Source organism: Lepidochelys olivacea (genome assembly GCF_965140295.1).
Source record: "Lepidochelys olivacea isolate rLepOli2 genome assembly, chromosome: 1".
Lineage (NCBI taxonomy): Eukaryota > Metazoa > Chordata > Testudines > Cheloniidae > Lepidochelys > Lepidochelys olivacea.
Genome location: NC_140411.1, coordinates 97,613,551 through 97,639,264, shown reverse-complemented (window position 1 = coordinate 97,639,264; position 25,714 = coordinate 97,613,551). Strand labels below are relative to the sequence as shown.

Below are 25,714 nucleotides of genomic sequence, written 5' to 3'. Positions count from 1 at the left end.
CTGCAACAAATCAAAAACCTGCACCAAAGTGCAGATATTTTACAGTCAATCCAGCAAGACTCTGCAGTTTTCATACTGAGCAGTAATATATGACCTAGACAAGAGCCAGACAAGGGCTTGTGAGAAAGACTGCACAGCTTTAAAATTATTACTTTGAACATAGGAAAGAAATATGGGTAATCACTGGCATCCTCTGACCCATGGTAGTCTTCTGGGGGATAAGTATACAATGGAAGACAAAGAACATATGGAATTTGGCAGATTTCCAGCTAGTTCATACTACTTTAAGCTGAGATTTAAACAGATGTATGTATAAAGGTTTCTCTCACGGCCCTGAGAAAAAGAACTTTGTCCTCTCCTTTGGGAGGAGGAAATGTTAGTGTTGTTAGCAGAGACGTGTATGTTGAAACTGTTTTAAGCCTTTTTATTAGTTTGAAAGACTCTTTTTTAAAGTCATTTTGACTCTTAAAACTAATAACTCGGTGACAGACAGTTTCACCATATGGGTCTTCAAGTACACTTCAGCCATGGCAAATTTACCTCACGGCCTGGATCTTGTAAGTCACCGAGTGACATAGAAAGTGGAAGGTTTTTACATTGCAGCACAAGTGTGACTGGAGGCAAAGCATGGACGCAGAGAAATTTGCTAGGTATACTACTCCAAGCTGAGTGTAGGATGGCTTTTGCCCTTGCACATCCATGTGCAGGGTAAAAAAGGGGCAGCGGATAGGTGAAGACTGAGGAGGAATGATCTTCAGCATGATACGCAACACACGAATGAGGCATTGAGCTACGCATTCCCCACTGAGGCACCGCTCTGCAAAAATGACTTGATGACCACACAGAGAGGCTCTCATTCATGCAGTATCATTTTATTTTGTGCTTCCTGTCCTGTCCATCACTTTTAGGCTATGTCTACATCAGCAAGCTTACAGCGACACAGCAGCTGCTGTAAGGTCTCCTGTGTACATAATTAAACCACCCCCAATGAGTGGTGGTAGCTTTGTCAGTGGGAGACGCTCTCCCGCCACCATAGCGCTGTGCACATGAGCGTTTTGTCAGTGTAACTTATGTAACTCAGGGGTGTTTTTTTTCACACCCTTGAACTACATAAGTTTTGCCAGCATAAGTGGCAGTGTAGACATGGCCTTAGTTTGTGCTCGTACACATCCACAACACCTGAGCTGCAGGGAATCAGGCCTAAAATGCAGTTGTATTCTGAAAAGTGACTCTATAACAGAGGGATCATGAGGTCCATGTATACTGCATCTTAGTGGTTTCTAGATCTAATTTGCTCTCTTTACAAATAAAGAGTTGGCGGGAGGTGGAGGTAGGGTGGGGGAAGTTTCCTAATCACAGATTTCCTACAAATTCATCATGGCATACAAATATCAAGCCACGTTCATTCTGGCTTGTGAATGATAATACAATTCAACTTCATGTTAGTCCCCCAGAGGATCCTACCCATCCGTTCCCTGAGGGAGTCAAAGTCTGCTTTCCTGAAGTCCATGGTCCGTATCCTGCTGCTTACCTTTCTTCCCTGTGTCAGGATCCTGAACTCAACCAACTCATGGTCACTGCCTCCCAGGTTCCCATCCACTTTTGCTTCCCCCACTAATTCTTCCCTGTTTGTGAGCAGCAGGTCAAGAAAAGCTGTTGGCTTCTCTAGCACTTGCACCAGGAAATTGTCCCCTACGCTTTCCAAAAACTTCCTGGATTGTCTATGCACCGCTGTATTGCTCTCCCAGCAGATATCAGGAAGATTAAAGTCACCCATGAGAACCAGGGCATGCGATCTAGTAGCTTCTGCGAGTTGCCGGAAGAAAGCCTCATCCACCTCATCCCCCTGGTCCGGTGGTCTATAGCAGACTCCCACCGTTCTGTATTTGTCTTCAGATTTCAGCACTGTGCATAGACAGACACACACACATCCCCAGCTCCATTGGGTTGCGGGCATCAACAATTTTCTTCAACTGGGTCCCCAGAATTTTTTTTGAAAACCACTGACCTACCTGACAGAGGAAGAAGACAACTGCCCATAGATGGCAACTCAAAGGAGCTGCAAATATTGGTCATACCTGGTCAGCAAACAAACTACCTGAAACAAAAGGTTGAAATTTGACCCTCCAGAAAGGAAGGTGGAAAAAGGAGTCAAGCCTGAGAATAAGAGGGGACAGGTTAACCCTAAGTAGGAAAATGTGTGTGTGTCTATGCACAGTGCTGAAATCTGAAGACAAATACAGAAGGGGTCTGCTTATATGCATGACACCCCTACCTTTTAATTCACCAAAACCCCAATGATATAATTAAATTAAAGCCTATGCAAAGATTTCAAGAGAACATTGAACACACTGGCCTGAAAGACAAATAGTCTAAATAAAAGGCTTTTAATAGATTTTATGCTAATATTATTGTTAATAAACATTGGGATAAATTTAATGTTAATAAGTACCCCTGTAACAATGTATAGTGTGCATGATTTTTGGAAAAAACCTTTAAGATCATATGGTAATAATGCTTCTCAGCTATTACCTATGAATAAACTTAAAGCTTAGCACAACACAAAAAAACATTACAAACATTGTCTGCTGTATAGAAAGGGAAACTAAGGTACACCACCTTATGAATTTAATAACTGAACAGTGTGATAATTCCCCTTAAACTCTTGAAAGGTAGAAGCCATTGAAACCTGGCCTGCCTATAGAACAAAAACACAGGAAAGTATGGGGGAATAATTCCTCTGTTTTGCCTGCAATCAGCACGGATATTTGTAAAAGGAACGGATATTTTAAGCAATAACCTGCCACCCCAAAAGAGGTAGAAACATGTTATTTTTGTCTTTCAGAAAATCAGGAAAAGCTGGCGCCAGCTGAAGAGCAAACCCATACCATGGATCTACTGTTGCGATGAAGATTGTTTTGTGTTTTATGTTTTGTGTTGTTTGTCTTGTGGTGTTTGTCCTGTTGCTAGCATTGTTGTATATTATTGTGGGTTTTTTTTTAAAAAAAGGAACTACTACATTAGGAAGAGTAGGATTAATAAGCGTTTTAAATGTATTTACAGAAACCAATGTTGCAGAAGGGCAGAGGTCAAGGAACGTCCGTCTGTTAACGGGGAAACATCTACAGGTGATAAAGGCACATTTAAAAAGGCAGACTGTGCATGGGACATGAGGTTTATCTGTTGGTGGAAATGAAAGAATGGACATAAAAATTTTAAGCACAAAGTGAAATTACCAAGGGAAAAAAAGGGTACATAAAAACGTTGGTTACTGAAAAAAAATCAGTAATAATTGGCAAGTCTTAATCAACTTCCCGCATGTAAGCCCAGCTAAATGTACCTTGGTGTTGTATAAAATTGGATGTAAGGAAAGGAAGGCCATTACAACACCTTCCCTATATTATAAGGGGCAGTACAGTAAAGATCCAGTGAAGGTATAACTTCCCTAACACTATTTCAGTGTGAACTACTGAAGATTATTGGATTTGCTTGGCAGCCAGGAGGGGTGGGTAGTCTTAAAAAAAAGAAGAGACTCCCAAGAGGTGTACTGAAAACTGATTTGGGTGGAACTGGATTAGGAATTGGAGTACTGGAAGCTATTAACATAGAGGTAATGGCAAACAAACTAAGTTATGTTATAGCTAAAATACAAGAATTGGGAAAGCCCATCAGTGCATTCTTGTCAAAATTAGGAATGGGGCAACAATTATTTTCTAAAATATCACCAGTTTGGCAACGGCAAGGTAAAAATAACTTGTTACTTTTAGCAGGGACTATGGAATCAATACATGAAAATATGTCCTTAGCATTAACCTGTACCAGGCCCAGGAAATAAATCTGCCATTGATCATTCAAATAATCCAGGAAGGCAGGGAAAAAAAGTTGCCTTTGGAAATAAAAAAGTTGTGGGAAACAGTTACAGAAAGGAAGAAACAATTAATGGCATGGTGAAAATTGGTAAATTTTACCCTAAATAAAGATCAAATGGTTCAATGGGCATATGTAGTAACTGAACACCCCAGTCTAACTATTCATATATATCCAGTGGTACCTGTGGGAATCCAGTTAACAAAAAATTTGGTTATGTATTCCACTGATCAGCATTCCTGGGCATATAAAGAAAACCAACAATGAAAAACCATTGACATGTTTCAATGTGTAGCCCATGAAATTTTAGTATGTGTGTGTGAGGATCAAAATTTACAAGAAAAAGATAAATGTTTCTATGTTAAAGACAAAGGAACCCAAAAATATATGTTTGATATATTCACTGAACAGAAGTCAGCTGTGGTATATGCAGGAAGGGGATGTGCTTGTGTTAGAAGTCATTGTCCAATGGTAATAGTAGATAAGGAATTGTATTTTATGACTTATTTAGCTAATAGATGTTTTTGGAACATTACAAAGATTAAAAGTAGTGATTTTGAATACTACGTACCTGTATGGACTGTAAACTACTTGAAATTTAAACCACAGTTGTATCACAATGTAACATCTTTAACCTTAGGCGTTACATTCTGATACAATTATGGTTTAAACATGCCTGTGACATTAGGCATAAATATGACCATAATAAGAAAATTGTTAATCCATCCTATGTTACATTCATATTTACAAGATATTGCAAAAGAAATAGGAGAACAAATACGTAGTGAAGTACAATATAATAAAACAGAAATCACTCATGTACTGAAAACTATTGCAGATGCAGAACATCACTCCTGGTGGGAAACACTATTAGGGTGGTCACCTTCTGCAATGGGTATGCTAAATACAATGGTTCATCCCATCGTGGTGACCATTGGACTCCAATTGGCTTTATAGAGCATAATAGCTTTGGCTTGCTGGATGAAAAGAACTGTTTGAAGAATAGAGGAAGCTGGTATGCAAAGTCAAATAAGGCCCTTGTTATGACGGCCATCAAGAAAAGTTAATCTGCCTTATTGGGAGTGGTGAGCATTGCATGTGTAGTGTGTGCATTCTGTTTTTGGTGATCATTAATAAATAGAAGATAAGGATATTACTGTGTAAGGCTCTTTCACTGGTAAAAGGTCCTGCAAACCCGTAGAATATTGACAGGGTTACACTTGAGCTCTAGGAATGGGGTAAGGGTGGGCGCCTAAATTAAGAGGGTTACAACTTGAGCCCTAGGAACTGGGTAAAGGTGGGTGCTCCTAGGGTGTGTGAGTAACAGAGAATTGTGTGCCGGTAACACAGTGTCCATTTGGAATCAAGGCCCCTGTGGGGATGAAACCTTTCTTGCCTTCAGTAATCAAGCTCATCCTGGTGTGTTGAGACAAAAGCTCTTGCTGCAGTTTTTATGACTGACTGTGAATCCTGGGATTAGAGCTTACAGTCTGTAAGTGCAGAATGGTGTAGTTGAATACTGACAATAAGATGATACACAGCTTTGGCCTTCAGTAAGAATTATGGCTATGACAGTGTACGATGCAAAGACAAGATGGGTGAGGTAATCTTCGATTGGACCAACTTCTTTTGGTGAAAGAGACAAGCTTTCAAACTTACACTCATCTCTTTCACCAATAGAAGCTGGTCCAATAAAAGATATTATCTCACCCACCTTGTAGTAATACCTTGGGACCAACCAACACCACAAACAACTCTGATGCAAAGAGTTTATTAAAAAACAACAACAACAAAACAAACAAAAAAAGAAAGTAGACTAACCATTTTAAACAATTAATTGTAGAGGTTTTGAGTTGATGTTCTCTGGTCTACTGATGTATAGCAGTGTAACGGGAAGTTTAAAATACCTCTAAAAAAAGCAGATTCCTTATTTAGGTGCCAAACTTCAGGCACCCAAGTTTGAAAACTTCATCCTGTAATAGGTTTATTTATTTAGATTTACACACACACACACACACACACACACACACACACCCATCCAGATGCCTTAGGTGCTCTTGATATAACTTAAAAATATACATATATAAATAATACTCCAACATAAGTGTATAATATATGAAGTGCTAAATTATGGCATCAGTAATTCCATACTTAATAATGCACTGAGATTTTCACTTACTACAAGTAAAATATTAACTAACTTTTAGAGAGGGAATATTTAAAAAATGATTGCTTTCTGAAAAATTTCCAAAAAGCTGAAGAGTTTTTGGGTCCCACTAGATAAGGAACTGCAGTTGCAACAAATGTCACACTCGCATATTTTTATGGGAATATCTTAAATAGAAACATTTTTTTTAAAGTTGCAAAATCTGACTGGATTCCCCAATCTTCGAGCTATTTCTGTTCACGTTCTTAGTTCACTCATTGTCCTGCTATCTGAGGTTTTCAGCTATATCCCTTGGTAGACCCACACCTTAGATGCTTTTATGCACCAAAATATTGATTAATTTTGCATGTAATGTAATTTGCATTTTTGCCCAGCTCCAGTACATTTTAACCAGAAATCTCCTTAATTTATACTACTTGAGTTGAGTGAAAAGGCACTTCAGCAACCTTAATTCTCAGTTAATTTTGTGAGGGGGAAGGGATGTCGTATAAAGCACATTGAACCTTTTCTGTCTCTGGTGTAATAAGCCCAGATGGTTTTAATCTTAATGCCTCTCACTTTGCCTTGGCAGGAAACTCATGTTACTTAAAGTATCAGTACAATATTTCCCAGAAAATATAGATAAACACACAACAGAAAGGGAACTATGACTTCTCTTTGGTTTTGCTTACATTTCAAGACAGGTGTTAAAGAATGTTTTACCTTTAAATTCACTATTTTTCACAATCATTGGCTGCCTTTCCTACAAATCAAATGTACTCCAAAAAGGAGGAAACTAGTTTGATATTTTTTTTAACAAAAAGAGTCAATGTGTAACCTCAGATAAATTACTATCTTGCAAAAATGCAGGAAATCAATCTAATTCTATCCATTAAACTAGCTGCTCATATATATACATAAGCCTCCCTGTGCAAGTCCCACAGTGAAGGTAGGGTGTACAAGGAGAGTAGTATCCAAAAGTGCCAGGGGCTAGCAGCTGAGCAGTCCCATGCATCAGAGAAATAATAATGAGAAAATGTTGTTGAATTTCTCAAGATACTTGGTGCATAACAACACACCAGTGCTTTTTCCTTGGAGGAATATGATAGGATCCAGGCTGCTGTGCCCCAGCAGAGATAATTGCTATAATTCATTAAAGAGGCTTATTTGCATTTTTCATTACTGAAGCACAACTTTATAAAATGTATGGAAGGAATGAGCATTCTGTTTTCCTGAGGCTGCATAAATAATCATTTTAATTCAGACAACCAGTTGAACCAGACTGTCTTGGCCATTACATTTCTTCTTCTCTTGCTGCCATTTTGGACTATTTAATTTCTACCTCAGCTTGCTTCCAGTTCTACATGCTTTTTCTGTTCCTCTCTCTGAATGCAGACAGCAGGTACACTCATTGGTGGTGATGAGCTAGCACAGTTTCCACAGGCTTCTTTTTAGCACAGTCCAGCCAATGTTTGTCATTGATCCAACTTCATTTATGCTTCATTTGTGCAAAGGGGAGACTTTCATGCTGGGAATGACTTTAAACTATGTCCTCCTTCTACATGAACCGATTTATTTTTCCTTTCTCCTTGCTTCATTTGCTGATCAAAGGTATTTATATTTAAACAACAGTTTTCTCTTTTACAGACTCTTTTCTTATCTATTTTATTGTTCAGTGCAACTCTTTGAGATAGCGAATTTATGACTCGACAGCCATATTCATAACAACAGCCTGTGGACGAAGAAGCTAATGATTACAACTTCACTGCAGGATCAAGCAGAAGAAGCTGGGTCAAAAGAGAGAGGCACTGGTATTGCACCAGTAAGCAAGAGCTTTACCATTGACTTCGATGGGTGCAGGATCAATCTCAGAATGCACGAGAGTGGGAGTTGTTATTCAAACAGAGATACACAAAAAAATGTAAAAAAACATTTACCAAGTAAATTGGTTTCAGTTTGGACAATCCAACGGGAAATCCAACTCTGTATTTTTTTGTGTGTGTGTGTGGTGTGTGTGTGTAAAATATGAATTTCTAAGGATGTGGAGGCTCAGTTTGGATAACCATCTCCAAACCAGACGTTGAGTGAACTTCTGGTGTCTGCAAAATAGGACTGGCAATCTCTCAAGATTTCCTTTGCTTCCTTGTTTTCCAAAAATGTTCATGACGACAGCCTCTCACACAGGGTGGGTTGTGTTGTGTTTTTTAAGTATCTTTGCTTCTGACCAAAACTAGGAAATACAGAAACACACAATAGATATAGATTCAGATCCCATTCCTGACACTTTGCCTTTTGTTGAAGCTCTGGACTGGGAACTCAGGGTTATAACCTACTTATTTGTAAGATTTTTGTGGCAGGTGCTTGTCATAGGGTTCCAGTCACTACTAGGGCATCTCCCTCCTGCCTGCTCTGTGGATTAGTGCCTTCCAAGTACAATACCCCTTTCTGCTGCTTGTTCACATGCCCTGCCACATCTCTCCCTCTTCAACTCAGGGTGCTCTTTCTCTGTGGCTTGGCCCTCTGGCCAGGTCACTATAGTCCTCCCCTCCTGAGGTAACAAAGTCCACAACTGTTCCAGGCAGTCTACTATTCCACTGCCCAGTCTGTGCCACTTCCCCAGTAGCTGGTTGGGGAATGTAGGCACACCCTCTACTCCAGGGACCCTATGTCTAGCAACAATGGTCTGCTTTCTCCCAGACCTTTTTGCTCTTTCCCTGGACTCCTTCCTACATCTTCTGGGTTCCTGCTCTCTGGGTTTACCAGCCCAAACTTCCTCCTTCCAGGGAATAACTGCAGACTACTTAACTCCATCACCTCAAACACACCTTCTTTCTCCCACATACTGACTGCAGGCTACTTCCCCTTCAGACCTTTTCTGCTTCCAGCTTCCTGGCTTTATACCACCCCACCTGTTCTTTCTCAGCAAGGTTCCATCATCAATCAGTCTGTCAATGCCTGGCTCTCCCACAGGTGCAGCCTATGAGGTTAATTAATCTAATTTAACCTGCTTTGCCTTGTATGGTGTGAAAACCCCATCACAGAGCTATCTATTACTATGTGTTTGTAGAGTGTTTAGCACAGTGGGGTGCTGATCATAGTTGAGACCCTAAAGGTGCTATCATACAAATGAAAAATAACAGAAAGAAATAGAAGTTAGATTAACAGTTTTCAAACCTCAAGAATGTTTGTGTTTAATTTAAGTTTTGGATGACCGTTTCTATCAGTTTTTATTTTATCCTAACTGGTTTGCTCAGCCTTCTTTTATTTCCCCAGACATTTTGGTTTCCTGTCCTCTAACACGCTTTGATTTCTCTCAAGCTATCCCATTGATTGGCTCCAGCATTCTGGATCATGTACTAGAAAGTCAATTCAGTGTGTTACTTACACTTCCTTCCAAGTATAGGTGCCGACTCCCTGGGTGCTCCAGGGTTGAAGGACCCACAGGGAACAATTGGTGGGTGCTCTGCACTCACCGGCAGCCAAGCTCTCCGCCTCTCCACTCCAGTTCACCTCCGCCTCCTCCTCTCCTGAACGCGCTGTCCCCGCTTCTCTTATGGTATATGGTGAGAGACTTTTTCTTTGAATTCATTTAGCTTGTTAACTTAGGTATTAGATATTTTACTTTTATTTTCTTGTAACCAATTCTGACTTTTATGCCTCATTACTTATAATCACTGAAAAGCTATCTTTCTGTAGTAAATACACTTGCTTTATTGTTTTATCTAAACCAATGTCTTTGGAGTGAAGTGTTTGGGAAACTCCATTTTGGGATAACAGGATTTGTGCATATTATTTTCTATTAATAAAAATGATGGATTTTCTATGGGCTTGTATTGGCCAGCAGGAGGGAGCTGGGCAGTACAAGACACAATTCTGGGGGCTAGTCTGGGAGTTTGCTGGTGTTGCTCTGCAGTGTAATTTAAGAGTGGCTGCCTATCACACTCATACAGTATAGCTGGAGGCTGTGTGAGAGCAGACCAGGAGTGGTAGCTCTCACAGCAGAGCAGTGTAAAAGGCACCTCAGATTGGAGAATTGAGGGGACTCAGTTGTTCTACAGTCCAGATTGTACCCTGGGTAATGTAAGAAATGCACTAATTATCCTTTAGCCTATGACTGCAGAGGCATTAATGGGCCACTTCGCCTTGAATAGTCTCTTGCATCATGTGTTAATTCCTTATTCTTAACAATCTGTTCCATGTAACACTCTGAAGAACTTTCCCAGATCTGACGAAGAACTTTGTGCAAGCCCAAAAGCTTGTCCCTCTCATCAACAGAAGTTGATCCAGTAAAAGATATTGCTTCACCCACCTGGTCTTTGTAATATCCTGGGACCAACACAGCTACAGCAACACTGGAAAAAGCTCACTGTGGACATTTATTGTAGTTCTCTGACCTTGAATGTAAGTGGATCATTTATGGAGCTTGTCATAAATATAAAGGGAAGGGTAAACCCCTTTGAAATCCCTCCTGGCCAGGGGAAAGCTCCTCTCACCTGTAAAGGGTTAAGAAGCTAAAGGTAACCTCGCTGGCACCTGACCAAAATGACCAATAAGGAGACAAGATACTTTCAAAAGCTGGGAGGAGGGAGAGAAACAAAGGGTTTGTGTGTCTGTCTGTAGTCGTCTTGGCCGGGGACAGAACAGGAATGGAGTCTTAGAACTTTTAGTAAGTAATCTAGCTAGGTATGTGTTAGATTATGATTTCTTTAAATGGCTGAGAAAAGAATTGTGCTGAATAGAATAACTATTTCTGTCTGTGTATCTTTTTTGTAACTTAAGGTTTTGCCTAGAGGGGTTCTCTATGTTTTTGAATCTAATTACCCTGTAAGATATATACCATCCTGATTTTACAGGGGGGATTTCTTTATTTCTATTTACTTCTATTTTTTATTAAAAGTCTTCTTGTAAAACACTGAATGCTTTTTCATTGTTCTCAGATCCAAGGGTTTGGGTTTGTGGTCACCTATGCAAATTGGTGAGGCTTTTTATCCAACATTTCCCAGGAAAGGGGGGGTACAAGTGTTGGGAGGATTGTTCATTGTTCTTAAGATCCAAGGGTCTGGGTCTGTAGTCACCTAGGCAAATTGGTGAGGCTTTTTACCAAACCTTGTCCAGGAAGTGGGGTGCAGGGTTTTGGGAAGTATTTTGGGGGGAAGGACGCGTCCAAACAGCTCTTCCCCAGTAACCAGTATTAGTTTGGTGGTGGTAGCGGCCATTCCAAGGATAACGGGGGTAATATTTGTTACCTTGGGGAAGTTTTGACCTAAGCTGGTAAAGATAAGCTTAGGAGGTTTTTCATGCAGGTCCCCACATCTGTACCCTAGAGTTCAGAGTGGGGGAGGAACCTTGACAGAGCTGTTCAGCATTTTTTCCCCCTGGTGAAGACCAGGGTTAATTTTATTTAAACTATTTTATACAGCCCACACACTGTGGACTATATGCTGGTTAATTCTGCGTGAGCGTGGTGGGTGAGAGAACCTCTCCCCTTCCCCTGTGTATCGATACAGAGAAAGGCAGAATGTCCTTGCTAGCACTCCTCTGAATGTTGGGAGGGGAAAGGGGTTGGCTGGCATGGCCTCGTGTGCTTCCCTGTGCCAACTGGGGTGCGGTCTGCAAAACAGGGAGCGTGTCCTGTCTCCTTACAAACCTGTGTGTAAGCATGTTGTTCATTCCTGATGTAGCAGTAAGAGCCACTATCTCCTGAACACCTCGAACCTCTGGCCTGCATCTACCATGTGCAGGCAGAACAGCTCAGACCACTTCAAGTGAGCACTACTGCTCTGCTTCACGCTCCAGAGTTCCTTCAGTGGAAAAGTTAGACTTTGGCTCCGTATACATTTCTTGGTGTGACTTGAATTCCATGAAATGAGTTCATTGTCAGTGTCAGATTCACTGATTGACAATCATGTTGCGTCCTTTCTCCTTCACAAATTGTCAACCAACAACAAACAGCTATTGTAACAGAAAACGAGTGCAGGACCCTGAGAGGGAATGGTTGGTGATTCTAAATGATGGTGTATGAAAGGAAGATAAGACAATTTGATTTTCTCAGACTAGGTTGACCCTATATGACTGAGTTGAGCAGAAAAATTGCTTTGCCGAAGCAAACATGATATGGAAGTCATATAAGGAGCAGAGCGCACAACAGGGAAAATCAGAATGTCATTTTAACAAACATATTGTCTAAATCAGAAAGACATTTAAATGGTGGTAATAAAAAAAACCTTTCCTCTCTCTGCCTTATCTACCCACCTTCCTCTCCAGTTAATTTATTCCAATATACTAGGCTCTGATTTATGACTGACACCCTTTCAGTATGTAGTGTTGTTGTGGACGTGTTGGCCCCAGGATATTAGAGAGACAAAATGGGTGAGTTAATATCTTTTATTGGACCCACTTCTGTTGGTGAGAGAGACAAGCTTTTGAGCTACACAGTGTTCTTCTTCAGGTCTGGGAAAGGTACTAAGGCCATGTTTACATTAGCACTTATGTCAGCAAAACTTGCTTCTTGGGGGTGTGAAAAAACACCCCCTGCAACAACATAAGATTTACCGGCATAAGCGCTGATATGCACAGTGCTATGTTGGCAGGAGACACTCTCCTGTTGACAAAGCTACTGCCGCTCATTGAGCTGGTTTTATTATGTCGAGGGGGGAGCTCTCTCCTATCAGAACAACCCAGCTACATGAGTGATCTTACAGCAGCATCGGTACAGATGTGCTGCTGTAAGCTTGTAAGTACAGACATGGCATAAGACTGTCACAGCTCAATACAAGATTCACCAGATAGTTTAGAGTAAGCAGTTGGCACACAGAATGGGGCTGAAGACCACTTCACCTTGAATGGTCCCTTAGAATATGAGCTAACTGCTCATGCTAAACAATCTGTTCAAACCTTGTATTTGGTTGTGACACTCTTAGGGCTTGTCTACACTTACATTTAATAGTGCTGTAACTTTCTGGCTCAGGGGGTGTGAAAAATCACCCCCCTGAGCACAGCAAGTCTGAGCGCTTTAAAGTGCTAGTGTAGACAGGCTCCGAGTGCTGGGAGCCACGCTCACAGCACTTGGAGCGAATCCCCTCGTGGAGGTGGATTACACACTCGCACTTCAAAGTGCTGCTGTGGGAGCGTTCCCGTGACAGCACTTTGAAGTTTCCAGTGTAGCCATGCCCTTAGTACCTTTCTCAGACCTGAAGAAGAGCTCTGTGTAGCTCAAAAGCTTGTCTCTCTCATTAACGGAAGCCCAATAAAAGCCATTACTTCACCCACCTTTGTCTCTAACACCCTTTCAGTATTTACTGCCAGTTGAACTTGACTCTGTTTTTAAAGAGCTGTTCCAAGTTCACTGTCGGGATTTTCTGCTCCAGCTAGTTTCTGATAAGAGGCAAAGTTTGATTAACTTACCCTAGTAAGTTACCATGGTAACTCACACCTGTGCAATGTGCCTTCATTAGGGGTTCATTGATCTAGTGACACTGGTGTAAGTTTTCCTTGTCTAAAGACAATCTAACTTACTACAACTCAGAAATGAGTAGAATACCCAAAGCTCTTTAACTCTTTGTAGGAAGTTAGTTATTACTCCTGGCTATATCATGAGCCTCACTTTCTACCTTAGAAAACAGTCCAGCTAACTGACCACAAGTGGAATAAAATCTAAAAATCAGGTAAAATTAAAATCAGAAGTGCAATTAGAGCTGAAGAAAAGCTTATACATTGTAACCGTGTTATTCATCACCCATAATAGTGGGAAATGACCATACAAGGATTAGACTGAGCAACACACAGTGCAGACCTGTCTCCTGGTGCTGAGTTAAGGAAGGCTAAGCACTGATCTAACTTAAAGGAGGCTGCAAATGGAAGAAGAGATGTTTAAAGGGCCAGATCTGCTAGCCTCACTCACACTGTAGAGGGGACTATTTACCCAGTAAGGTATTACTCATGATGAGTAAGGGTCGCAGAACTGGGCCAACAGGGAGAGTAGGTTACTTCATCAATCTTCATCTAGTAACAAAGGCCTTTGCATAGGTGAGCATTGAGTGGTGTGGGAGGAAGGAACCTTTCCAACTTTTATGCTCCTTGTTTGAGGGCCAGGAAGAACTGACCAAAAGGGTCACGCCCTTTCTATTCATCTGAGAAGGCACATTGCCTCAAGGGCACGGGGGGAAGAGCAGAGAGGGCCATAGCTCCACTCTCCTCCTTTCACACCAGTAAAGTGCACCCCACAATGAGGTATAAAAGTGAGCCCAGAGTTTGCATACTCGAGAGCTCCAGGAAGAAGTCTACATCCCTGAGGCAGAATATTTCCCATTGCTCCCCTTATGGCTATGCAGCTCCCCAAGCAAGTCTGTGTGTAAATGACACAGCCAACCCTTCATCAATTTCCTTATCTCCTCCTTCTCCCAAACCAAACAGGGATCAGTAGCTCAGATTTTCAAAGCCCTGATAAAATGGAATCATAGGTTACATAAATAATCATTTAAATTGTCCGTTCCTCCCCACTCTATTAATGGAGAGCAATGGAATGATTACAAAACTGCCTGGAGAGCACGAATGCTGGAAAGGAGTACTATATCTGCTGGGCTGAGGGAAAGGAACACCCAAAATGGGAATCTTATTAAGTTCTTCAGGTCGGGGCCATATTTTTGTTCCGTTTTTGTACAGAGCTTAGCTCAATGGGGCCATGATTTGTGTCTGGGATCCCTAGATGCTGCAGCAGTACAAATAATACATAATAATAATATGCACAGTAGAAATTTAAACAATCTATTCAGTTTTTGTCACATCCACCACTGTAATACCTGAAAGAAGGAAGTGAGAGGCTGTTTACTTGCATATTATTATTATGATTATAAACTTATTTTGTTTTCTTTCCTGTAAACTTCATATTGAGGTCACAGAGAGGAAAACTTCTTCCAAGTTCATTTATTTTATCTGAAACACTCTTTTATTCTGTATGAGCTGCTTCTTCTAATGGCAACAAAGAAATCTGACTCTCCATGTCTTGTGATTTAAAAATATTCATCACACCAGCACCTGGAATTACATTTGCTGCTCAGACCCTAGCAGACTAAGAGTATCCATTTAAGGTCATTCATCTTTTTTGGTTCAAGAAGAAATCACTTTTCAGGTAGAGGCCTGTTAGTTAAATGATGACAGCATGCATTAAAGTAATACAATTATGTATACTGGAGATTTTGTCATTTGGACTTTTCTTCATAAATATAAAACTTTCACCTCAGCTAGTTCATTTTCATCTGGTTTCCTTTACAGTGTTTATACTGGAGGTTTACTGACTGCACTTAAGAGTGTCCAAGAATGTTATGGGAAAAGCAAAATTCCCAGAGCTTTAAAATGAATCTGATAGATTCCAGGGTTTGTTAAAAGCTCATTATACATCAAAGACTCAATCCTGCTCCCATTTACATCAAATGGCAAAACTCCCATTTCTTTCAGTGGCAACATGTTCAGGCTCTTTATGTATCATTTCTTTTTCTGATACATCCATCACAGGAGAAAACACCACATCTGGGATGATGCCACAGGTGGAAGTGAGTAAAAATGACTGCGCAAACTCACCATCAAATTTCACAGAAGTCAAAGGCTAACCTGGGTATGAATTTGGTTCTATACATTTATTTTGAATTCCTGTTGTAAAAAAGGAACATTCACTTTTAAAGAACTTCTTAATTTTCATTTTTTGCTTTTGAATGTGACAGGTCCATTTTGTTGGCTTCTATTGATATGGTTGGGGAAGAGGAGGAGGAGTCAGGAAGGAAACACAGGTTATCTTTAAACATGTAAAACATTTATCTTCTCCAGTATTTGTTTGACAAAGGAAAGTTCACAAAGGGGACAGTATTTGTATGAAGGTAAATCTTTTTAGTTCCTGTATTTTACCTCCCCTCTAGGCACTATTAATAGCCATAAAAGTCCATAAAGTACCAATTTCCGCCCATTACAGCCAAATAAAAAGGTATTGAATGCAATATGTTTGGCTTGGGAAACCAGTTTTTGCCTGCTGTAACTGACTTCCTATTATAACTCTGTCTGTTAGAAGCGGAGTCCAGTGCAGCACATTTCTATTATGAGCTACACAATACATCTGTTTGCCGTAGTCTAGTAAAAGTGAAACTGCTGAAAATGGCTTCAGAGATCTAATCGCAAGAGCGTAGTTTAACTCATATTTTGTTTTCGCAAGTGTAGCATCTCTGTTTGCTGTAAGGTCAGAGGTCACCAAAACTTTAATTTCACTATTTGCAACCAAGCCTGTACTCAGCTAACTTGTACTTGATTTCACGCAGGATGCATCAATGCTGGCAAAAAATGGGCCCTTGTCATGCACCAGTATGTAATTTTCTGGTATGTTTCAACAAGAGAGTGACAGATATTGCAACTGCATTCAATATCTTTGGGGACCATATTGTATTAGGTTTATGAATGGTTTGTGTATCGCTTTAGGCCAGGGACAGCATGCAACCCTGGGGGCGCGGGAACGTTACCACAGCTCCTCCAGGAACCAAAAAAAGTGGAAGTGATTAAGGTGAATCAGATTGTCAGCATCTCCAGAGAGGTACCACACCTGAGGAGACTTGCATCTACTGGTTCAAACTGGGTTTTCTGAGACCAACAGAGAAAGGCTTTTGGTATAAAAAGGCTGAGTTTAAAAGGAGATGGGGCCTTCTTTTGATTCAGGGAACAGATAAGACCTTCTGTCCCATTGGGGACCTTGACACTTACGGAAGGGTTGGACTTACCAGGATCCCATAAAACTGATGGGTGACCACTGGTAAGCTGTTGGCATCCATATAGGAAATGGTTATTGTTTCTGGTATGTTTTTTCTGTAATGTTTTTAACCTAAGAATAAATGTATTTTCCTATGTGAAGGCTTAATGGTAACTGGTGTATACTGTCATAGCCACTAGAGAGAGGATAACATATGTGCTGGCCCACAGTCAGACCTTCTGGGGAAATCACAGTGGAGTGCAGAGTCTGGAGGGTGAGAGAGAGATGCCATTCTCCATCCAAGAGAAGTGATTGCAGGGAGTCTTAAACCTTAAGTGGATACATTTAATGAAGACCAGGAGGGGTCGAAAATGCAATTAATCTGAAACTGGGACAAGATGGTAAATCACTGGTCCCATTTTTGACTATGAAGAAAAGGCCTTGGTAATATCACTTGCAGTTTGTCATGTTGACAGTAACCACCCAGGAACCATTTTAGTGCAACAGTTTTCAGGCAGCTCATGTACCATGACAGTCACAACTATGTTTTATATTACTTATGAGCATGGAAAGTAGCATGGTTTAAAAACTGTATAGTGGGGACACCAGCAATACTATCAGCTTCTAAACCATATTCATTTCCTTAACAAAGTGTAAAAGTGCTAAGATCTACAGGGTGTTTGGTGTAGCCACAAGGTTTCTATAGCATTAATGTGAACATTAATAATTCACCTTTCCTCATGCATGCAAAGATTAATACACACACACGGAATGAAGTTTGACCCTTCCCTGTGCTGAAAGAGCAGTGTTGATGTTTTTCCTGTTTAGCTTATTCATTCAAAGACTCTTGCTGTATGTTGGAAAAAAAATACCTACCCTTCACATATTAGGAGCTGAAACAGAAGGGACAAGGAATAGGACTTTAATCTAGGTTTCTAGGTCTATTTTGTTGGAGATAAACTATCATTTTAGGCACTTGGATACTATGGTGACAAGTGCCATTAGAAATTGCCTATGCATAAAAGAGCATAAAAGGCTAAAGTTTGCTTTAGTTATACCAGGTAAGTGCAGAGTAACTCCATTTCAGACTTTGGAGTTATTCTGGGTTGACATGGTGCAGCTGGAAGCAAAATATAGCCTTATATGAATTTCTGGCTCATCAACCATATTATACCTAAACGGAAAGAAACTGAAGTCTGACTAGTGTTCTATTATCACATTCTGCTGTGTGTGGAGAAGTCTACTAACCAAGGAGTGAACACAGCTGGCAACTGGCAAGGTTTCATATTTCTTGTCTTCTTTGTAGCTTGCTTATATTTTATTGTTTATATCCCCAAGATATTTCTGAAAATGAGATGGTGCTTCTCAGTGGGTGTCATAAATATAAAGGGAAGGGTAAACACCTTTAAATCCCTCCTGGCCAGAGGAAAAACCCTTTCACCTGTAAAGGGTTAAGAAGCTAAGACAACCTTGGTGGCACCTGACCAAAATGACCAACGAGGAGACAAGATACTTTCAAAGCTGGAGGGGGGGAAAAACAAAGGGTCCTCTCTGTCTGTGTGATGCTTTTGCTGGGACCAGAGCAGGAATGCAGGTCAGAACTCCTGTAAAGACTTAGTAAGCAATCTAGTTAGATGTGCATTAGATTCTGTTTTGTTTAAATGGCTGATAAAATAAGTTGTGCTGAATGGAATGTGTATTCCTGTTTTTGTGTCTTTTTGTAACTTAAGGTTTTGCCTAGAGGGATTCTCTATGTTTTGAATCTGATTACCCTGTAAGGTATTTACCATCCTGATTTTACAGAGGTGATAGTTTTACTTTTTCTTTAATTAAAATTCTTCTTTTAAGAACCTGATTGCTTTTTCATTGTTCTTAAGATCCAAGGGTTTGGGTCTGTGTTCACCTATGCAAATTGGTGAGGATTTTTATCAAGCCTTCCCCAGGAAAGGGGGTGTAGTGCTTGGGGGGATATCTGGAGGTGGGGAGAGAGACATTTCCAAGTGGGCACTTCCCCTGTTATTTTTGTTAGACACTTTGGTGGTGGCAGCATAAAGGTTCAAAGACAAAAGGTAAAAGTTTGTACCTTGGGGAAGTTTTAACCTAAGCTGGTAAAAATAAGCTTAGGGGGTTTTTCATGCAGATCCCCACATCTGTACTCTAGAGTTCAGAGTGGGGAAGGAACCTTGACAGTGGGTCTTTACACCAACCGATAAAGGAAATTCAACCACCCCAGCAAGCTCATATGTAGAAGAGGTTCCAACAAAAGCTGCTTTCACTGAGGCAGTTTGTCAGCATATGATTGTTCAGCCACAATACACACTGCAAGCAAACCCAGCCTTACTCATTTCTCTTAGAGCACTAATTAAAGTGGAGAACTTGCTTTGTTATTATGGTTGAAGGACAGTTTTATGTTGTTCATGCTAAACAGGATCTGAGCAGTAGGCAGACTTGTTTCACCTATAGACCGGGGCAGAGCAATAAATGAATAAATAAATATATATTTAATAATATAATATAATATTTATATAATAAATAAATAAAAATAAAGCAGTTTCTTAGTAACTGTCTCTCATGCTTTAGAAATGCAATGCATCAAATTTAGCGTCATGCAGAATCCTTCAGTGGGGCTATGGAATAATATTACATTTTTTTTTCTTAAAAAGGAATGCTGGGTGCTCTCCTGGGAGGATTTTGTCAATTGCTATCATTCATCTGCCTTTGCCACCTGAAATTGGTATTAAATATGAGGGAGAAAAAATGATCGCAGACTTAAGCCTATTATGATATTGCCATGACAGGGAAACTTCAGAAAAACAGACACTAAAGAAACATCTATTTTAGGAGAAACAAACAAAACTTAACTTTAACACCAAATGACCCCATCACATATTTCCATATATATTTTTTCATTATATACACCTTACACAGACAGCTCATAACAAAACAGACTCCAGGGTGGTAAATGGAATCTGTTTATGAAGGAGAAATAAATCTTAGCTTTGATTATATCCACAGAGTGCACATCTGCTGGTTAACATCAAGTATACAGAAACAGCACCTCCAAAAGCATAGCACTTTAGTGGTGTAAGGATATTGCACGTGGAGGCCATCTGGCTACTATTACAAGTATTGGAGCCCAGTATCTTCTGGCTTAGAATTGTGATTAGTACCTCCTGAGTTACCATGTCTTTTATGTACTCGGTGCTCTTATCCATTCCCGCGAGCTATATATGCAAAACGTTCTGGAAAAATTATATCTGTCCTGCAGTGTTTGAGATACTAGATTTTAGTTTTAAACCCTTTAAGATTTATTTCTGCTGGATTATTTTCTAGGGTCTCTTGGGAAGTAAAATGTTCAGAGTACACATCCTATCTCAGGCATACTGTGCTGTAACTCTGCATATATTTAACATTCCCAGACTTTGGACTAAGTGGAGTCAAACAAAACAAACTGTGGTCTCTATGTTTCACAAGCGCACCAGAGGATTCACTAAGAGGCTCAAATCAACATGTTCAAAGTAAATTGTCCTTTTAATTTTAGCTCTTTTTGGATAAAAAGCAAAGCAGATTCGTTGCTTGAATTATATGTTCTGCTTCATGTAATTCTGGAAAAGTTGGGAAGAAGTAGTTAAAATAGATTTCTCTCTTTTTTTTATGGTGTTTAGGTTGCCCTTGGTTCTTTAGTATTATAAGAATAAATAATTTAAGTAGCAGAACTTGAAAATAGTAAGCCTGAATGTAGCACTATACACTTAAAATGCATCCAGCCCTACTCCCAAAAGAAAGATTTTTGCTCACTGAAATAGTTTTTGTTTGCTGTGTGAATGAAAGCAGGTGCAGACTAAAGGAAGGTTCTCCTACAAAGCAAGACACAATGCACTCATATCCTAATGGCAAATAGCATGAAAGGGCCTCTCTTTTTCAGTCTGGGCGCATGGACATGCACTTGTCTATGCAGTGACAATACTGTACATGAATGTAAATCAGACCCATAACGTTGTGGTCAATTTCTCAGATGCCCATCCCCATAGAATGGATGTGTCATTATGTACAGTATATTTAATAGTACACTCACTCTTTTGTGGAAGAAGAGTTAAGCCCCCACCGCCTCCCTGTATGTAAAGCAGTTTACTCAAGAAGAATCAAATATGTGGAGTTTATTTCTTACATCCTACAGCCAGGGCCTCATTGCAATGTGGAGGTTCTTAAGAGAAGTCTTGCTGAAAGAAAGGAGTCTGGCATTGTGCCCTTTAGGTAGTAAGACTTAGTCTCAGCTGGAGTTGCAACTTGAATTTGATGGCTAAGGGCCCTCCACTGAGAACAGCCTTTGCTTTTTATCCAAGGGTCTCAAAGTACTTCACACTGATCACCTCTGTGAAGTAGGTAAAAATTATTAAACCCATTGTACAGATGGATAAATAGACTAGAGAGGCTAAGTGGCTTGTCTAAGGGCACACAAGACTACTATGGTCTATCCAGGACTAGAACTCCAGGAGTCCTGACATCTTGTCCCCTTTGCTCTCACTGATAGATAACGCTCCTTCACTGAGATCAGAAACCACCTTCGGAACGGATGAATGGTGTGGAAAAGAACTATAAACTCTAAGCTCGACTCAGAATTCAATGAGCCTATTTAAAATACGAGCCTATTTAAAATACAAACCTATTTAAAATGGCTTGTATTTAGTCTACAGATAAACAAAGAAAAATGGTAGAGATGGAACTAGAAGTAGTAGTTTGTCCGGCAATATTGTACAAAGACAAATGGGTATGAAAGAGAAGAATAAGAATACCAACGCTTACACCATGTTGCATTGTCCTCCAGATAGTCCTCTGGGAAGCAAGAGGAAAACAGATTCAGGGAACAGGAAAAAAAAAACAACACAGTAGGTTATACCAAACAGCTAACCACAGAGAAGATAAAGTGTCATTATAAGCAGTCTCTTGTAAATGAGAATTCTTAGATACTACATTTCAGAAGAAACCAAGTAGACCCAGCAGTGAAAGCTGAGTATACATGTTAAGTCTGACATCATAAGTATATTTGATCAGTTTTAACTAAATGTCAACTTTACTTTTTGATATTTCATTTTCACATTCATTTGATATTTCATTTTCAAATGTCTTACTTTGATTTATTATTTATCAAATGCCATTAGGATGCAGCTATTATGAATTTAATAACATATAACGCTCTTCCCAAAATGTCTATGTTCTGCCATTAAGTAATAACTGCCTCTGCTTTAATGAAACTACTGGATGTATCAAAACAGGTTAAGTTAATGATAACGGGCCAAATTTATAGAGTTGCATATTTAGGCCACTTAATGGGAGCTGCTGAGTGCTAAATACTTTGGAAAATTTGGTCACTTCATTTAGGTTTCTGAAGGGGAACTGATATGTCTTAAAATCTGTCCCCAGACTTAGGGTGCTCAAATCTGGCTTAAAATATATTACATTGTAGTATATGACAGATGCATCTGAAATAATTTGAATAACTTGTTTTCTTCTGAGAGAATATGCTGTCAAAGACTGATCCTTGTGGTGATACTAGTTTTGTCTGTCACTTCACTTTTTAGAGTCTATGCAGCTTCATCTTTGGTCTTTGCTATGATGGTTTAATGTTCAGTGATTTGGCAGTATTTTAAGAATGAAATCTCAAAGACAGATTTCTTTCAAAAGCATTAATCTAGTATTGAATAGTCAAGTGAAACACAAGAAAAAGCTACCATGAAAGTCAGGGAGGTATTAATTTTTTGTAATTTTTTTGGCATTGCTTGCAAAAAAAGGAGGCTAGATTTATGGCACACTGCCTATGAAAACAGTGAGTTACTTTGTTGTATATTTATATTAATTGAGTAATCAAAAGTGAGTGACATACAGACTGGAAAACATCATACACATTATGAGAATTTTGTTCAGAACATCAGCCTTTTTGTAATACTATTTTAAAAAAATTATATCATTTAAATCTTTCTAGGAAACTTACACTACTTGGTTTGAGACACTAGTAACGAACTTTTCAAAGCATGGATAAAGGATCATAGTTCTGAAGGAAAACCTGATACCCCAATCCACTGAGAATCCAGTTCCAACTCCAGCTGAAGTCAGTGGCCATCTCTCACTTCAGTGGGTGCTGGACTGGGCACAAAAGGAGATAGTACTGTTATTTAGATCTGTATTTGCTACAGATATTAATAGCTACAAGGACAATAACAGCTTCCAATTTATATATCACTAGGAAGAAGATTAGGCAGATATTTAGCTGTAACAGTTCGTTAAGTGAGAATATCAATGATAAATTTGCTCTCCTCTCAAAATCTTGGGGAAATCTAATCTGGTCAAGTCAAATGGGACCAAATTCCCCATTGAAAGTCAATGAGGTTACTCAGGGTATAAAGCATTGTCTACATTGACGGATTGTCTTAGTTACAGCCATCGATGGCCAACTACAGATGAATCTGCTCCATTGCCATTTTATTTATTGTGTATTATAGTTTAAATGGTTTTACCCTGTAAAAGATATTAGTGGTTCAGCAGTATTCTTATTATATGTATGAGGAATGCCTGATCTCTTTTTAAGTGGTATCAATGCTTTAGCTGCTCCCACTATATAGTAGTAGTTCAAGCTGAACTACGACGACCAACTTTCCTTTTTAATCCCTCTCCTCCTGCTGGCCCCTTTAAATCCTGTAATTTGATTCCTTGAGCACTCCAAACTCCCCCTGGCTTCAATGAGCTTTCAGTGTGCTCTAGCCCCAGTGCATCCATGCAGAAGGAGCCTTGCACTTGCATGGAGCAGGGTAAAGAATTGGAGCCTACGAATGCAGACTTTGAGTAATGACAGCACTGGAGCTGGAAGGTGTAATTTCCGGCTCAAGCAGACATACCCATAACATACTCTTGCTGAGTGAGCATGCTAAAAACAGAGTGTAGCTGTAGCAGCAAGTGGGCTAATTGTTCTGAGCACCTGTCAGAGACCCTAGGTGTATAGTCACAGTGGCTAGCCCCTTGGGGCACTCCACTTTTTGGACTTGATCAGAGCTAGTGTGAGTATGTCTACTTGAACTGGGAATTACACCTTCCAACTCCAGTGCAGACATACCCTTAAGGGAAAAATCCTGCCCCACTGAAGCCAATTAGAGTTTTGCCATTCACTCTAATTGGGGCCAGAATTTCTCCCTATGGCTAAATCTTAGTTTAAAGTGTTACATTGTGATATGTTTCCTTCATGTTGGTAAACCAAGGTGACAAACAGATTTTACCTTTTTGTTTTAGGGAGAAAACAAGGTACACTGTTTCCAGAACTACTGGGTGCCAAAACCGTTGCTTAAAGTTAGTGCAATTATAAGACAAGCCCATGTACTTAATTGAATTGAAATATCATATGTATTCTTTAATTTAATTAAAATTAAGGGGTAAAATATATTATACATATAGACTATGGGAAGACTTGGCAGCCTTGAGTGCTAATTTAATGATACGAGGAGCTAGTCTTCTTCTTAGCATATGCACAACGTGCCTCAAGTGGCCTGTGACCAGGATTCATCACCCAAATTTGGTCCACTGGTTGGATCATTAGCTTCCCTGTCTTGGGTCGGATACTGACGGCAAGTGTGACCTGAATGCTGATCCAAAATGATTGTATAAAATAGAGACCTGGATCTTGTTTTGAATTAGAAGCATATAAAATTTCTCCTTAAATATTGAAACTCACTTGTTAAATATCAGGAACTAGCTCAAACCAATTTAAGCTTACAATTCTAATTTTATGATATTAAGTAAAAAGTATGGAAGAAGTCAAGGTGTTTACATAATGCAAACAGCTTTGGTTTAGATGCTTTATATCCTTAATGCTTTTATCCATTAACTTTACACCATAACAGCAAAGTAATATTGACAACATTAATAATTACGCATCTTTACATCCACTTCATCAGTGTACAAATAGCAGGAATATTGTTGTCTGAGATATGAATCCACTGACTTGAAGTAACTAAAATAACCTTATATTAAGATGATTGTTTTTAAAATTACTGAACAAATAAGGCAAGATTAGTGATCACTTACATGCTAACTGATCAAAAGCCTATTTTTTAAGAGTGTGTTGTAAAAAAAAAAAGCCAATTATAACTTTACAAACAGCCATATTAAATGAAGCACTGTACCTAATGAATGAGAAATGCACATTAGATTTGCATATATTGAAGAACTGGCTGCTGAATCCTTAATTCAATACTTAAATGGAGATCTGATGTAGACAATTTTTTTCAAAGGAAATACATATTGGTAAGTATTTTACTTGAATCGTTTATCTAATTCATGACCAGGAGGAAAGAGTTTATCACCTTCTAATCTTTCCAGTATATCAAATCTGAGTCATACTGGTCTCCAAAGAGATGTAATTTCCTTACTGTTTTCAGTGTAAAAAGTCATTTGTTTACTACAAAGTTGCACAGCGTATATGATAATTACATACAGTAATTATGAAAATATTAAACATCTACTGTGAAGGAATATTGTCAAAGCAAAATTCCCCTCCATCTCTGCTAGCCTAATGAGAGAAGACAGCAAATGTTATTACTTACCAGTCTATCCAAACTTGTGCCAGCAGCTGTTGTTGGTCTCTCCTCAGGATTGTATGGCCTAAAGCGGGTATTGAAGTTCTCGGGAACAGAGCGAGAAGATCTTAAAGCAGGTGCTGGTTTAGGCTGGCCACATCCTTGAAAGACCTGAAAGAAGCATTTTAGATTACATCAAACCTTCCTTTAAAAAGGAAGAGTGATAGTTTACAAGTGCAATATCCCATTCATAGGTTTGTAATTTAGCATTGATATCCTGGTAATAATGAATTAACTACCAGCCCTAAATCAAAACTTTGACAGACATCATTACTAAGATCTGTTCAAGGAATTTGCAGTAATGTACAGGGCCTTTTTCATCTAGGTCAGTGGTTCTCAAAGCTGGTCCGCCGCTTG

The 25,714-nt window shown here is 39.5% G+C and overlaps 1 protein-coding gene and 1 long non-coding RNA gene across 3 annotated transcripts in view; one reads left to right on the top strand and one right to left on the bottom strand.

Annotated features, from left to right (window-relative positions):
• Positions 1 to 25,714, bottom strand: part of GPC6 (glypican 6) — a 1,115,179-nt gene that overhangs the window by 51,517 nt on the left and 1,037,948 nt on the right. Inside the window, exons 6-7 of one of the 2 annotated variants that reach the window (XM_084617953.1) lie at positions 25,325 to 25,468; positions 21,540 to 21,569 (exon numbers count right to left, since the gene is read on the bottom strand). In XM_084617953.1, coding sequence (XP_084474079.1) covers positions 21,540 to 21,569; positions 25,325 to 25,468 — 174 coding nt within the window. The remainder of the gene's footprint in view (positions 1 to 21,539; positions 21,570 to 25,324; positions 25,469 to 25,714) is intronic. The other variant, XM_084617954.1, reaches the window with a different exon arrangement.
• On the top strand, positions 10,474 to 18,438 carry LOC311514835. The gene is made up of 3 exons (XR_014709949.1): positions 10,474 to 10,679; positions 15,524 to 15,623; positions 15,730 to 18,438. It is a non-coding gene; the product is annotated as an uncharacterized lncRNA (long non-coding RNA).